Source organism: Lycorma delicatula, chromosome 1 (genome assembly GCF_047948215.1).
Source record: "Lycorma delicatula isolate Av1 chromosome 1, ASM4794821v1, whole genome shotgun sequence".
Lineage (NCBI taxonomy): Eukaryota > Metazoa > Arthropoda > Insecta > Hemiptera > Fulgoridae > Lycorma > Lycorma delicatula.
In genome coordinates, this window is record NC_134455.1 from 175,589,885 (window position 1) to 175,607,053 (window position 17,169).

General features: G+C 31.9%; 1 protein-coding gene across 4 annotated transcripts in view; it reads left to right on the forward strand.

Moving 5' to 3' along the window:
* The window catches only part of shn (zinc finger protein schnurri), a 191,641-nt gene that overhangs the window by 78,020 nt on the left and 96,452 nt on the right, over positions 1-17,169 (forward strand). Inside the window, exon 1 of one of the 4 annotated variants that reach the window (XM_075367647.1) lies at positions 11,256-11,341. The exons of the other annotated variants lie outside the window; for them this stretch is intronic. Coding sequence (XP_075223762.1) covers positions 11,326-11,341 — 16 coding nt within the window. The 5' untranslated portion in view covers positions 11,256-11,325. Of the gene's footprint in view, positions 1-11,255; positions 11,342-17,169 lie in introns of those variants that run through there. 4 annotated transcript variants of the gene reach the window in all.

Here is a 17,169-nt window from a genome sequence, read left to right on the forward strand (position 1 = left end):
AGCAATTTCTACTATTTTTATATATCGTTTGAAAACTACTGGAATGTTGAAAAATAGTTTTTTAATTTGGAAATTTTTTCAAAATTTCTGGGACTTTTACTGTTAAATTTGTTTACATATCGGTTTAAATTAGGATAGCTATGCTTTTTTTGAGTCGTGACGCTTTTGTCGTCGGTTTTAAACGGAAGAAATCTTCTTTCCTGTAACGTTATAATTTGAGTTTAAGCCATGATGCGTTTACATTTTTGATATTTATTGTGGGGAAGTATAAATTTCAAAGCTAAATATCTCTTTAGTTCAGTGATAGATGATTGTATGCGTTAGAACTTTTTTTTACTAACTATTTTTTTTTTTTTACAGCATCTCTGCTGATTTTTTAAAATGATGTCTTGCTGATCTTCATGCCCTTTTTACCCATCGTTCTATATCTTGCGAAGACTGCAAAAAATATGACTATATTTCGTATTTATCAAGCACCTTTACAAAAGGTGATTTCTCTAGAAATCATTTACACTTTCTTATTTTCGTGTAAAAGAAGTAGCTTTTTGTCGACTGAAACTGATATCATTTGTTGCTTTACGGTGTACGCCTCAGTCTTACTTTTGCTGTGATCCATATAAAGCCTTGAGATATCAGAGGTTTTGGATAGGGTTACTTTAAGAATAATGATGCTCATTATAATAGTCCTTTGATGAATAAAGTTAGGATGTTATTCGCTGATATCTCCTTATTGAAAGGAACAAGCTAGTCTCCACCAAACTTTTATTCTGAGAAGAAAAGAATGAGAAATTTTTGTACCGGATTTTTCTATGTTTACAAGCAATACTTGGTCAACGACGACTAAATGTCTGTTAAAATTTATTTAACGAATTATTACAGTTAATTTAAGAAAAAAATTAATTAAAATGAAATGATGGAGAGTTACAACATTTTAAAATAAGAGTACGTTAAACAGTATCGTCATCTTTTGTGCAGTTTCATGAGCTTTTGCATCAAACTCGTAGTACTTTTCGTCAATTATTTAGATTTTTCTTAGTCCTAAGAATTGAAGAACGTAAGTACTGCATTTTAAACGTATTATAAATACTAACTTTGTTCTGAGCTTAACGATAGTCGTTTTAATTCTGTGGAAGATTTTTTTCCCTGTCATTGTAAAGCCACTTAAGGTGTTATAAATATGTTCTTAAATCGTTCGCCGGTAATCAGACACACACGTAAACGTATGGCCATAAAGGAAAAAACAAGAATGGTTGGAGGTAAAGGCGCTTACGGGCTTCTAAATTTGTACTTACATTCTGAAGAAATAGCAAATTGTAATACTTACCGAGAATACCATTACGTCCATCACTGCTTTCTAATCAGATAACACATATAATTAAATATCCGTGAAACTGAGAATTCTGCAATGAAGTTAAATGTACTGTACTTCCTCGTAATGTCTAGTCTGTTCTTAGAAATTACGTAAAAATTTTGGATTTTTTCCTATTGTCGAACATAATCTACTCGCATGAATTCTTCCCGGGGTAGATTGAAACATCCGCAGATCCTTACCTGTTGAAAAACCGCAGTAATATGGAAGACGACCTCACCATCTCGTTCTTCACATCACGTACATAAAATATCGTCAATAGAAAATCATCTTCTCTAACCGATGATTGAATTTCTTCTGGTCTGTCACCAACTAGTCGATTAACGTCCATCATTTTCTAAATGATCTTTGAAAAATGGATGAAATAAAGCAATGTATAAACCTACCAAGAGTAGTGACCCACTTTTCCTGTTGTTCTATCATTCTTGTTCTGCAGTCCTAGAAACTAACACATAGTCCCTACTATTACTTTGTCATCGTGGATGTGCCTTAAGTGAGGACGCCACAAATCAGTTAAGGTACATCCTGATAACACATTCAGTATACGATAGGATATACTCGTATATATCGGTTATAATTGCAGAGTTCATGATTTAATATTTCTAAATAAAATCTCATCGTAAAGAAGAGCAGTAAAATACATAAACTTTTTTCAGCCATCCAAATCATGTCTGTTATGTTAAATTAACCGTAAAAGCTTTGAGTAATCAGCAAAGTTATTATTTATTAAATATATTTTTATTTTCTACATTTTTAGTTTTACAAAATATTTGCTTTAGCCTAAACGTAGCGGTAATTTGTAGAGGTCACGACCGGCCATCTGGTATTATTTTGGAGATAGTTGTGTATATTTTTTATTTTTGTTATTATGACCGCCGATATGTTTCAGTTTTAAAGAATATGATGAGATGATAGCTAAAAAAATATACCGGATCCTTGCCGGGAATAGAACCTGAGTTCTAGAAGCCGTACGGTTTAAATGTACCTAAACTTGTTAATTGAAATAGAATGTTTCATACTAATATATGAATTGACACTTCACTGAACAATCGAGATGTATATTTAAGAAGTTTTTTTTTAATTTAATAACAATCGCGCACCGCAGAACCGTTCAATTATTTTAAGGCCGTCTGTAGAAGTTAATTTTTTCCTTTTCGTCAGCTATAAATAAAAGTGTAAAAATTATGAATTAAGATTTATAATTTTTTTTATTAAATATGCTATAAATACGAGTATATAAATCTTCATTCTGATCGGTACATAAAAATGCATTATATAGGTCACGTCAATGTAAGATACTCGTTATTATAAAAACAAATTATTAGCTAAAAAACAGATGTGTTTAAGTACACAATTAATTAAGTGCAAACAAATGAAATAAAATTGTAAATACATTAAGTATAAAAAATTACGACAAAATAATTCACAATTCATAAGCCGCTATTGAAAATTATTTTGAGTAGATATTTCTGTACACGTTGAACGGGATGCAAGTAAATCGTGTGGTTAATTTGTTTAAATTAGTATTATTTAAAAATTCGTCAACAGAATAGTATTGTTTTCATTAAAAAAAATCTCTTAATTCTATCTATATAATTAAAACTGTAAATCTTCGTTTGTTCAAAATCTTAATCTCCAAAAGTTCTTCATCTTGAAATTTTGATTCAACGTTGCATTCGAATACACGCGAGTTTTTATATACCTACTATTTATATACCTAAGACGTCACATCCGTGACAGGTAAAAAACAGCGCTGTCTGTTGGACGTAAAAGCAACACACGCTGTACTAAATATTTTACGATGGAATCGTAATAAAAGTATTTAGTACAGCGATATTTAATCTTTCCGATATGTGTCCGCTATAGAGTAAAAAACTACTGGACCTATTTATGCGCGGGAAAAATGAAGAAAGGGAAAAATCATAAAAAGGAAAAATCGAAAAGGTAAGAAGGGGAAAATGGAAAAAATAAAAAAGTGGAAAACGGAAAAAGGTAATAGAAAGGGGAAAAAAAGGATAGGGGAAAGAGAATGGGGGAAGGAAAGAGAGAAGGGAGAAAGGGTAAATAGAAGGGCTGTTAATGTTTTATCAAACTTTCAATTGTGTTCTTTCAATTAGCCCTTTCGCTTATCGTAAACCGAAGTATTGTATTCTGTACTTAACATCTGAAGAAAGTACAGTATATCGAAACAGCTGTTACATTTAAATAAAACTTCTGAAAATCAAAAAAACATATATATTTATTGTAATTTTCCAACTTTCGAAGTATTTTGCTGAGTTATATGAAAACAGTTTTTTTGAATGATTTGACAAAATTGGATATTATATTTTATGAATAAGTGACCAATCCTTTTAGCAAAGATTACGCATTCATAAACATAAACAGAAGGATAAGTTAATATATTTAATTTTCTAGTTATAGGTCTGCACGATTTATACTTATGGGAGCCAGATTTTTGAGCCCATTATTGTTCTTAAAAACTAGTTCTGATTTTTTTGAGAGAGCCCCAGGAAATGACATTATGCTTTATACGGAAATATACAGTATGTAGGCAAAATAAATATTTAATAATGATGACAAGCGTAGCATTTTGTTAGGTGTTTCTTGCAAAACAGTACGGCTTGATTTTGTTGCAAACGAAATCAATTTGATCATCCCTCTACAACTTGTCATCTAATAAAACACCCAGAAATGTCGCTTTGTGGGCAACAGAAATACTAGCATTATCATTATCGAGTATTTCACGCGATCAGCAGTGTTATGTCTACCTGAGGAACACAATACAACGGTTTTATCCATTTTTAATGTTAGATACAGTTCATCCAGTGAATCATTTTTTGAACTGTAATCGTATAGTTTTCATTTCCTTTGACGTAAATATATATAGGTACAGGTACAATTGTGTCATCTGCGAAAAGGGTTAAAGATTTTGCGGTAGTTCCATTAATAAACAATAAAAAAGCAAGGACTAAGAAAATTTCCCTGAGGCACTCCGCGTTCTACATCTTTTACGTAGTATTCTACATCATAACTTTTACGTAATATTCTTATCAAAAGGTGAAATTTCAAATACATGTTTACGGTTGGTAAACATGATGAAAATGGTTAAATATGACTTTAACCATTTGTAAACAGCTCCTTTGGTATCATACTTACTACATTTTTACATCAGTAAAAAATGTGTAACTAAATCGAATGTTTACTGCGGTCGCAAAAAATTGAAAATTAAATCTTTCTTTATTACCGGAATTTAAAATATTTTCCAAAAACTGGGAAATTATTAGTGAAATAAAATTTTATTTACTTTTAAAAAAGCTGTATATGAAATTTAATCGGCATTATTACATATGTGTAAATGTAGTAGATTAGGTGAAACATCTGCCGGCCCCCGTGGCACGAGTGGTAGCGGTCTCGGCCTTTTATCCGGGGTTCCGGGTTCGAATCCCGGTAAGGCAGGGCATTTTCACACATGCTACAAATCATTCAGCTCATCCTCTGAAGCAATAAGTAACGGTGGTCCCGGAGGTTAAACAAAAAATAAAAAAGGTGATTGAAAATTGTAATTTCGAATCGTATTATCTTTTAATTTTACTTAATTATTCTGGAATTTCTGTTTAATTTTATATACATTAAAGTTAACTACAGAGTGACTGAAAAATAGACCATCACAACAACATATACACTGAGGCATACATGCCCGATCTTTAATAAATTGCAAAAAATTCTTATCTTTTTGTCCATTACTCCTCTGAAATTGTCGGACAATATTCTCCCGAAGTCGGAGTCTATCATCATTTCGTTTATTTGTTTTTGTTAGCAATCGTTTAATCTCGCTTTGGTTTGATTTAATTCGTCTGATCTTAATTTGTGTTCACGTTCTCTAGTTTTCAAATTTTCTCTGTTTTTAAATTCATCATCTTCTCTTAATCTTTTTATTCTTTATTTGGTTTTAACATTTCCTTCCTCTTTACATTTATCATCTTTTATTTTTTTTATTCTTCCCTTGTTTGCAACATTTTCTTCCTGTTTATTTTTTTTTGGTTTGCAACATTTTTCCTTTTTTTGGTTTTAACATTTTCTTCCTCTATATATTTATCATCTTCTCTTAATTTTTTTATTTTTCCCTTGTCCTTAACATTTTCTTCCTCTTCATATTCATTTTCTTGTCGTTTTTTTGAGATATATTTCTTCATGTCATTTTTCTTTTTCCTGTATGATTGTTTCTTTTTCGTTGTTGATTATTCACCAAATAATCCAATAATAAAAACTATTTTACGGTGTAAAATATTTTACACCGTAAGGTCAAAATTAATATTTGTAACCAGTATACAGGAGTTCACTAAACGGAATAGTTTAATTACTAAAGTGTGCTTTGTGCGCCTTACTTTGACGTGAAGTAGAATCACATCTCTGCTTGGTTGAAGGCGGCTTTTTTTCTGTAGATAGCTTTCACTCTGTCTGAGATGCCAATAGAACTTATCTTTCACGATACTATGAAGAAAACAGTCAAAAAAGACGGTTGCGAGGAATTTTCTAGCTATCAGTCGCATTTTCTTCTTTACAAGGTAAGGTTATCCATTCCTACGCCACTCGCAACTACTATTTCAGCAATTATGTAACTGTTCACTTTATTAAAGAATTGGAGGATCGTATCTCACTTTCAAATGAAATAAAAATAAATTGCAGCAGAAAATGTGTATATGTAATTTAATATGCGTACAAGGAAGTCATGTGGTGTCCACATCAGATTTTTTATTTATAAAATTTTGATTTTCAGTGAAATAAATTACAGAACACATTAAAGTGGTTGCAATTATATACACCAAGTTTACATGAATGATTTATTCAATATTTTGTTATAATTTAATAAACTATGATATTTAACTGACCGTAGTTATTATTAAAAACATTATGTGAAATAAACTAATAAATTTGATATGGTTTATTTTATTTTGCTATTCTTAACCATCGGGTGACATTTAACAAAATGTGATGGCTGTACATCATACATATTTTTAATCATAAACGAGTAGAAAATTAAGCTACACCTTATATTATTAACTTGAAAGTTCAAATTTTTTTTTACGCGCGCGCGTATATAAATTCGTTTGATTTAGCGTTTGTGTAGTTTTTGTTGTAAATTTCATTTCAATTGTTCCAATATCCACATTACTACTATTTTCCAATCATGTCTCTAATTTACCATAGCAATGAGGCGCTTCTTAGGGGAAAAGGATTTTACCTTTCACAAACAGTATGTGTAAAGAGAATAAAGTAAAATGAATGGATAAGTAAGCTCCATTATCCCTTACTTAATACGTCTCATTAGTGCTTCTAGGTTTTCAATAATAGTTGACGTAATAACATTAACGGGAATCAATCACCTTTACTGTTGATCGTATATATATCAATAAGCAATTGATATTTGGTAATGAAATACGTGTTCTGTGCAATAATATTAAAGTAAATTGTATTATGAATAAAAAGTTTTCAGTTTTTCAATGATGACCTTGTTGAATTTTGATAAAGCATTCTTTGTTTTTGTCAGTAGTTTGTTAGATTATGAGTAAGGTATAATTGTATCTTCCTTTATTCGATAGTTACACAGCTCCTAGAATATGTGGGAGTAGCACTCTGAAAAATATAAATATATGAAGAAAGAAAGTAGAATAAAATGTGAATGACCTAAATATTTAGAATTTGGCATTTATTCTACTCACCTTAATATAGATGCCACGTGAAATAGTAATGTGGACAGTCTTACTGTTTTTGTGTGGCCATTTATTCAGATCAGAGTGATTAAAATCGATTCAATTTAAGGATTTACACGAGCAGCTTTTTGATCCGTTCTAACGAAATCTAAAATAAAGTGTAGTAATGTAATGAAATAAGTAGCCTTGAAAATAAAATTGGGAACAATTATTTTATGAGAATGCACTGAAGGGCACTTTTTTAAGTGGTATTTTAAAATTTTAATGGAGTTGGTTTCATGAGATGGAATGTACTGTTCGATACGGGTTTTTTACTACGTCATTGGTTATGTGGAACATTCTGATTGATTTCAAAAGTAGCTTCTGAAACTTGAGTCTTTTAACTTTTATTAACGTTTAATGTCGTCACTCTCTTCGTATAGTGACTTCATTTCTTCTTAATTAAGTACTTTGTTCAATATTTGGCAATGACATTTTCCGTATTTTTTTGGGTGAAAGGAAAACAACGACTTTCATGAGTTAAATTAGTAACTGGAGGAGGTTGTTTAAGTTATTTGCTTTACAGTTACAGAAAAAGTCACCTATAGTGTTGTGTTAACTCTTTCACTTATTTCTAATTTGTTACTGTAGTTTCTAGAATTTATTGAATTTTATACTAGCTAGAAAAGGCTCCTGATTATGAATAGGGTATACGCCTTTTTGGGTTTATAAATCTTCTACTTTTCTTTTGCAGTTAAATTTTTCCTTGTAATATCAGAATGTGCAATTTTTTAACCGGGTTTAAATTTATACTTCCAGTTACATAATACAGTGTATCATTCAAAATTCTTGTTTTATATGAGTTGATTCATGCCGAACAGCTGTACCGTATAACAACATAGAAAGTACTAGGTCAGTCTATATAAACCGGAGTTTAATTTTTAACATTTATTAATAAAGAATAAAAATAAAAAACATATTTATTGCTTTTCTGCGTAGGCTTCCTGTAGTTTTACATTTTTCCCAACGTGTGATGAGCTTGTGGATCCCTTCTTCATAATACCTTTTGAAAACGTATCACGAGCCCCTGCGTATTCCTCCCCTTCTTGTTGTCGCTCCGGAATCGATCTCCTCTTAATGTCTCCTTCTTAGCCAAGCAAACAGAAATCGCAGAGGATAATCTTGGACTTCGTGGAGGAATAATAACGTCTCCGAGTAAATTTTGTTCAGTTTATCCTGAGTACTACTAACGGGTGTGTGCTGCTTTACTTTAACGTGAAGTAGAATCACATCTCTGCTTGGTTGACGGCGGCTTTTGTTTCTGTAGGTAGTTTTCTTTTTGTCCGTGAGATGGCAGTAGAACGCATCTTTCACAGTCTATGAAGAAAACCGTCAACCTAAAAGACTGTTGCGAGGACTTTTCTAGCTCTCAGTCGCATTTTCTTCTTTACAAGAGGCAGGGTTCTCCATTCCTACTCCTCTCGATATTTGCCTATTTGATTCGAGAGTATCATAATAATACCCTTTTCTCATCAAATGTGATATTCCGTGCAATAAATTATTTCCCTCTCGTTGAAATCATTCAGGAACCGTTGGCAAATTTCCTGTCGGGCGTTTCTGATTTTGGGTGAAAAGTCATAGAACTCACCTCAAACTGACCTGGTGGAAATCGATTTCCATGACTGTATCCACTTCCGAGGCGACATTAACGACCCTAAGATGCCGATCGTCACCTGTCATACTTCCTCTTTAACGCCTATTGTAACTCATTTTCTACGGTTTCACGTCTTCCTTTAAATTTACTGACCCAGTCGTAGATACGGGTATCTGACGATATATCCTCCAAACTGCGTGCGCACTTTATTCAAAGTTTCGGAGGGTTTGACGCCCTCATTCGTGAGATACTTCAAGATTATACGTTGCGAAATCGATGATGAAACCTCTTGCTCTGACATGACGCTATTGACCAGAGAGATGATAATGCCGAGACAGATGAATTTTTCATCCCCTTCCATCCTCTCCCGACACTCCTTCATCGATATTCTTCCAAGGCAGCCCAATCATGTTCATATCCGGGCCGTGAAATAAATTTTCGGTTTATATTTGACTTACCAGGTGAATGCAGAGGTGTAGGTGATAAATGAATGTCTCCTCCAACTTGATCTGGTTTTTAGGCATTGCATTTCAGATTCACGTATCTCTCAGTTACATTTTAGGAGAGGAAGTCTTTTTTTTAATCGTGTTGTTGTGGATCTTTAAAGTAAGTGCTTGATTAAAATTCACGTTAATATTCCAAGGTCTCGGTATTTAACAATTTTTTAAGTTTAAATATTTCTGATATGAAAAAACGTAATCTTTTCCGTAGAATTTCAATTACGAAGGTTTGGTCGTAATATGCTTTTAATAGATAGTTTAGGGCTTGCTTGACTGAATTTTCTGTTTTTGTCAATGGCATCTGAGATGTAAGTTCCTTGTTCTATTATAAAAAGACGTCTGTACGTGTAGGGATCAGTGATATATATGTTTAAAAAACACGTACCTTTACTTCTCTCGGAAGGTCATTTGCCTGTCGTCATTAATTACTTTTTAAATATTAACAGAAACCACAATTGTGCTTCACAATACCCTGATTTTTGTAAAATATGTGTGATTTGAGTGTAAAATTCTTCAAAATCTTATAGTTTTTCCATAGAATTTAGTGATTTTTTTTTACAGGGATACTAGTAGCTCAGTAATAACAGTCACGGTTTTCAATTTTGCACATAATTTAGTGATTCATTGGGATTGGTGGCTGATACTCAGTTGAGGATGGACATATTCTAATAATTATCTAGTGATTCATTGTATCAGGTCAGGGATAGTTCAGCAACAACAGTCATAGTTGTTAATTACGACTCTTAATGTTTTTTGTACTAAACAAAGTTCAATTTATTTCCGACGTTTGATAACCCGTACGATAACCAATTTGTTTGTTTTGTTGCCAACCATTGTTGTACGACTATCGTCAAATGTTAAAAAACATTGTAATGCATTTCTTCATTTTTTTCTCCAACATACGAAATTATTTACCACTGTTCTGTTTTTCAGTATATTTAGCAGTTATGATTGAATGTAACTATTGACGATAAAAGTTTAAATGCACAAATAAAAAAATCATAGAACACATCATTAGGGCATTAAGCGTATTTGACTGAATTCATTTGGTAGTGGGGGGACAGAAGTATATAATTATGGGGCGCAAAATATGTTAGAAAAAAAATCATGTTATTAAAAGGTCATACGATTGTTTGAATCTGTTTTCTCCAAGTTGTAATCGTACTCATTTATTATTAGGACTTCTTTGAAGTCGGTTTTCAACTTGAGAACCGTTCATTAGATGTAGCTTTATTTGTGGCTTACGTTATTAATTCTTTTAGTACGTGTTACAAGATTTTCTGTTTTATACTATTTTTGAATTCATTACAGTATTATTGATCTAAAAGAACAAGTCTGTAGTAAGTTAAATGAGAGAACATGAAGAATTTTTCTTTTTATAAGTACATTCAAGCTACGTAATAGAATCTAAAAAAAAAAAATTTATTTTAACTTTTTATTATACTTTTTTAGATCTTAATGTTATTATTTTTGTTTAACCTTACTAAAGATACTGAAACACATTATTACTTCTGATGTATCGGTATCTTTCTGCTAATCAATATTGTTACGGTTGAAAATACGCCGCTTAGTTTTTGGTACAATAACAATCAGTTTTATTCCGATTTAAATTTGTAAATTTTTTTTAAGTCGTTGCGTATTAATTTATTAAAATCTCTAGTCATGTAAATGAAGGAATTTTTTGCTACTTGCATTATCATTTCTGTTAAAAAGTATTTACCGCATAATAGGCTAACTACGCTCGTGAAACTGACATAACGGATTAGGATATCGTCAGCATCTTGTTTGGTCTGCATAATAAATTTTGCTCCCTCGTATGTGTATGTATTCGCGCGCGCAAGGTCGCGAGCCCCCTCCACAGGTTCCAGCTATTTCCTCCCTCCATCGAATCGTAGTTTGGTGTGCGAGTATGAAGCGGTGACGCAAGCAAATGATTTCCTCTACCCGTCTGCTGTAGCTGTCAACTTGTGCAGTGTAAGGCGCGTCCACAATTTTATCTGTTTCTTCTACCCGTTACTAGCTGTAATACGTGTCACGGATGTGGCCTTTAGTTTTTATTTCTTTATTTGTAATGATGTGGGATGTTATCCATGTTGTAACTCTGCGAACCACATGCCACAGGAAAATAGTACGTATACCGTGATACAGATACCATTTTAGAACGCCTTTGAACGGCCCTCAGTTGTTGCGGTTGATCTTTATGTTATCTAAAATAAGTATTTACAGTTTGGTATTACATCCGCGTTGTTGTTTGATTGTAATTTTATGTTCTTTGTAAGTAGTTATGTGTTAATAATGATTGGCCTACTGCTAATTGAACTACTCCTGTCATAATTATTGCTAGTCTACGATTTTCTTGTCATTTGGTTTTATTTTTATGGGCAGTAACTTACCTTCAGCATACTGCATCTCTAAGAACCGTATCTTCTTTAGTTTTCTAAAATAAATAAAATCTTTAATTGGCTTTGATTAACCGAGTTGTCTTATTAAAGAACCAGCAAAATTTTATTTTTTATATGTACCGTTTAAATTTACATTATCTCAGTGAATGAGCAATTAAAATAATTTTGATAAAACACTTAGAAGAAGGAATTACTGTACATATGTTCAAGAAAGCACAAGCCGCCAATAGAAATGATCTTTATTGCTATATCTTAAGATGCAGTCATATATACTGTACGTTGTGTCCTTTTCACGTTGCCAATAATCTTTCTGTTTTCAAACTATGATACGAGTACATAAGTATCATTAACGGCTAAATGAATAGAAATGATACGGTATAATAAAATGGTCTCGTATCATCGTTAATGACGGAAAGATCATAAACATGGTATAGTTACGCGTGTGTATAATTTTATCGACTAAATCGTTCCGAGGAGGCTTATCACAATCTTTATGAATTTTTAATATTTGTTTACTAGTGAAGTATAAGTTGAGTCTTATAGTTTCCTTTTTAAGGTTCCTCATCAAGAATGACAGTATGTAAACCGAATTAATTTGCCAACAGTTTAGATACAAATTGTATTTGCAGTCAGTCGTTGTCCATAAACATAACATCGATATCTAAAAATTGTCGTTCTTTATTGTCTCATAATATACATTTACATGTAGCTTATTTTACTATATAATAATAAAAATACTTACATTAGTAAATAAAAATCAGCAGTAGACGCGCGCATGAGCGCACTATTGCAACCATTGTCTAACTACCATTTGCACATGCGTATCACGCAGCACTTCGCCCATTCTACCTGCACATTAAATTCATTACTATTAATTTCGGGATAAATCCAGTTAGCAAATTATTGAATTATTACTGACTTATTAGTAATTCCTGCATTACTCTCTCTCTCTCTCTCTCTCTCTCTCTATATATATATATATATAATTTATTATAAACATTTAACAGAACAACCGACCTTCAGGTGTGGATAATAAATTTGTGACTATATTGTTTACTTTAACGGCATATATAATATATTTATCATTTTTACTGTTCACTTTGCGGTCGTATTGCATATTTTGCTGAAAAAAGAAACAATTATAAAATTATACAATAACTGCCTGAAATCTTATTTTTTAATACAAATATAAGAATTTTATCAGTTTGTATCTCGCGAAAAAATTGAATTAAAATGTGGAAAATGTAGCTTTGTACAAGTATGAAAATATAAAAAAAAATGAAGTATAAAAATGGTGACTTCAAATGTTATGACACGTACTACTTCGATTTATTATTAAAGCTCTTTGTTGATTGAGAATTAATCATTATTGAGTGCTTACAAATAATCCTGTGGATCGGTTAACGCTTGGTTTGTCGTTATATGTTTATGTTATGTTTATTAAATAAAATTAAAATTTTTATTAAATTGAGAAGTGGTGCTATAGGAGAATGTTAAAAATAAGATGGGTGGATAAAATGACAAATTGATGAAGAAAGAAGTATTTGGAAAAATATAGTTAAAAGAACAGGCAGACTTATAGGCCACATATTAAGGCTTCCTGGAATAGTCGCTGTAATATTGGAGGGATATGTAGATGGAAAAAATTGTGCAGGTAGGCAACGTTTGGAATATTTAAAACAAATTGTTAGGGATGTAGGATGTAAGGGATATATCAAAATGAAACGACTGGCAGAAGATACGGAATCTTGGAGAGTTGCATCTAACCAGTCAAATGACTGAAGACAGAAAACATTGTTTATTAAAACGAAACGTTTCTGCAACAGTAATGAATCAGGAATCAAGTGAGTAGGTTTATTAAACTACGTACAAATTTATTTAAAATGCTTGGCAAAAGAAACATTTTCTAAGTAGCATAAAATATCTGATTTTACCATCTAATTATTTATTTATTGATGAAAAGTTTAATTTGTATTGTCTTTGGTGGGTGGAGTTTCAATTAACCACATATCTCAGGAACGGTCGACCTGAGACTGTACAAGACTACATTTCATTTACATTCATACATATCATCCTCATTCATCCTCTGAAGTAATACTTTACGGTGGTTCCGGAGGCTAAACAGAAAAAGAGAGAGTATTATTAATAGCGAGACTATATTAGAAAATTCAATTTCTATATTATTAGGTTTTAAAAAAGCCCAAGTATATAAACACAGATTCATAATCACAATGAAGATAAGTAAAATAAAATTAAATAATTACAAAAAGACAAACATTTTTATTTTGCATTTTTAAATTGTGCTACAGACACTGGATTTGAACCGGGTTATCCTCATATCAATTAATTACTTCTACTGTAATTACTAGTAGTGTATAATAGTTTAATAATTATTTGTAGCACCTTGAAAAATGTAAGGTTGGTTAAGTCTAGTGCTTTCACAATGGAGTAGAAAATTAATTCTCGCTTCCACCGGCCGTTAGATTTGAAATTAAGTTCCTAAAACTAATTAGAATATAGATTTTCTGAATTTCAGTTGATTTTACACGTCTAATTTTACTTTTCTTTGTTCTAAAAATAATTGGATTATTTAAAACTATTAAAAATTAGTATGAAATAATCTATTGTTACTAAATTCACTATGTTTATTAATGTTAATGATTAAATGATTGTTTTTAGATAATTACTACACTAAAAAATCAACACAGTTAAAAATGAAAAATTAAACAGTTAATTAGTGAATTTTAGATCTAAAAATTGATTAAAATTCTTAAGATGTTTGTTTTAGCCATTTCTTTATCGGATTGTTCAGATGAAATCGTTAATTTTGGAAAAACCAAAACAGAAGAACCCTCGGACTTTACTTATTTATACTTTTATCATATGCGGTTCGTGAATGCCATTTGTATTGGTTATTAGGCCTTTGATTACGCGTCTTATTAAAATAAATTAATAAATGTTCCAATTAATATTTTAATTAATTGTTTGTATGTACTTATTTCGTGTGTTTATGTTATAGAAGTAATTGATAATTTACAATTATTAAGTGTAGATCCTCCTTGATTTAATAATTTTTTTGAGTAAAGTGTATAATAAAATTCAGAATGTAAAACTGTAATTACTACCGTAAACCATTCGTATAATTTGTTGATTATTCATCATTTTGAGACTCATGCATCGAGTATGATATGTACCTTAGCACAGACCAATTATCTTAACTAGAAACATAAGGGACGAGAGTAGAAATATAGATTCGTACTTTTGCAAATTCGTACGGGTTAACGTCACCAAAAGCGTGGACGTTTATGATATTAGGCTGTATAAAAGTGTATTGACCTTCGGCTTTACAATTCATAATATATAAATTTCACAATAATCAATTAGTTAATTAAGTCTATAAACAAATATGTTTGTTTATAGATTGAAGGCAGATAAGGGATGAAATCCAAGCTATTTTTGATTGCATTTTAATTGTGCCGGTGATATTGTAACGGTCTATTTTGATGGATAGGGAAGACCTAGTCTTATATTATCACTATAAGAACAAGAATAAGAGTCCCCGAGGACATTAGAAAATGCTCATTGACAATTTTACTATGAAGCTGTATACCTCATCTGTATCGATCTACCTTTGATGTGGACAGATCAGTCCACAAAGTGGGTTAGGTTAGCCATTTTCATTCTGTTTTCGTTGATATTACACAAATATAAAAACAACAAAGAATTTATGACATCATAAGTTCATTCTTTACTAAGCTGCGTAAATACTGTAGTTGTAAAAATGTCATATCATTATAGATATCGGTTTTCATGTTCTGAATTAAAATGTAAGCCACACTATTTTAGTTTAATTTTCCTTTCCCTTTTTCTGTTAAGTGTCGAGATTCTTCAGCCATAACCTTTTCGATCCAGTGCCAATCTTCGTATATCCTGCAAGCTCTTCCCTTCTATCTGAGTTATTCCACCCTCATTCACACTTCTTACCCGTTAACGAAGTAATGTTCCTAGTTCCAAAAGTGATTATTTCTTTATTGATGCCGTTTATATTCTGATGATTCTATCCGGCTACTTTCCTTTTATTGCTCTCAATGATACCCATTGCCCAGGTTATTGGCCCTGCGGTAGCATATTCAAATGGAGGGGCTAACTCCTCAAGGATTGGTAGCCAACCTGTAACGGTGCAATTTAGGTTACTGTACCTTACTTGGCAACCGATGTGATTGTTAGCGGTTACTAATTCCGGAGACTTCATTGTTGCTCTACGTCTATCAGGTGTGAAACTGCAAACTAAGGATGTAATCTTTAGTCACCTGCCCCAGATCTTAATTTCCTGCTGGAACGGTTTAATCTAACCTTAAACTGGGTTACTCTGGTTAGCAGGGGCATCTCTTTTTTGACTGATGAATTAATTCATCACAGAAGCTTACAAAGAAGCGTGTACGTGAAAATGGAAATTTGTAACTTAGGAGTAATGCCATGTCTGACCAGGATTTGAACCTGGGACCTCCGGATGAAAGGCCAAGAGGGCTTTCATCCACTCCTCCATAGAAATCGGCCACAGAGGTCTTGCAGATTAAGGACTGGAATTTGAATGAGTGGCTAAGAGAATTCTCTGGTATGAAATTTTTATTATATAATGCAGATGTTGAGGATCATTACATGTTGTCCTTCTCATTCGCCAGAATCGAGCTCTCCGGGCAGATTCCTAGGGGCGTGGCGTACACTATCTAAATATGTGAATTTTAATAGTCAGCTGTCTTAAAATGTTCGAAACTGCTCATACAACTTCTACAATACCCATATTTGACGATGGAAGCTTCCATTGTTTTTGTAGTGATAAAAAGTGTAATATAATTGTCCAAAAAATTTGGATAAATATATATATCTTCGTACTTATCTGATTCTTCTAAAATTACGTCCACAGTACATTTAAGAGGGACACAAAAACTCATAATTGTGTTTTACAAGGGCCTCTGTACCGAATTCCACTTCATATGAATAATTTGCTGACAGCATGCTGGATGGATGTGAGAAACTAGTATGGTCGTTAGTATCATTCATTGGATTTCTTTGAGAAAGGGATTGTTACTTCTGAAAAAAATTAATGTTGTTACTTACTGTTTATTTAAATTTATCATACTATATTGTATGATATATATATTTTATATGTAAAGTATACTTTCGTGTGAGAGTGTGTGTGTGTGTGTGTGTGTCTGTTACGCGCTCTCCCATTGTTATTAATATTTAATATACCATTTGTCTTCTTCATGTAGTTTTAAAGTACCTTTAATTGTTTTAGAAGTTATTTTATTGTAGCTATCTACATAGTTGCATAGTAATTTCTATAATACACATATTTGTACGATGGAAGCTTCCTTTTCAACGTTCTGTGGAAGATGGCGATGATGCCCCACACCCATGTCGGATGTTTATTTCAAAGGGTAGGTAACTGTACAAATATTGCAAGTTTATGGTATGAATCGTTAGTTAAATTGCCCAGAACAATATTATTTCAGAATGTTATTCACCAAAATATAAATGTTACCAACGTTTG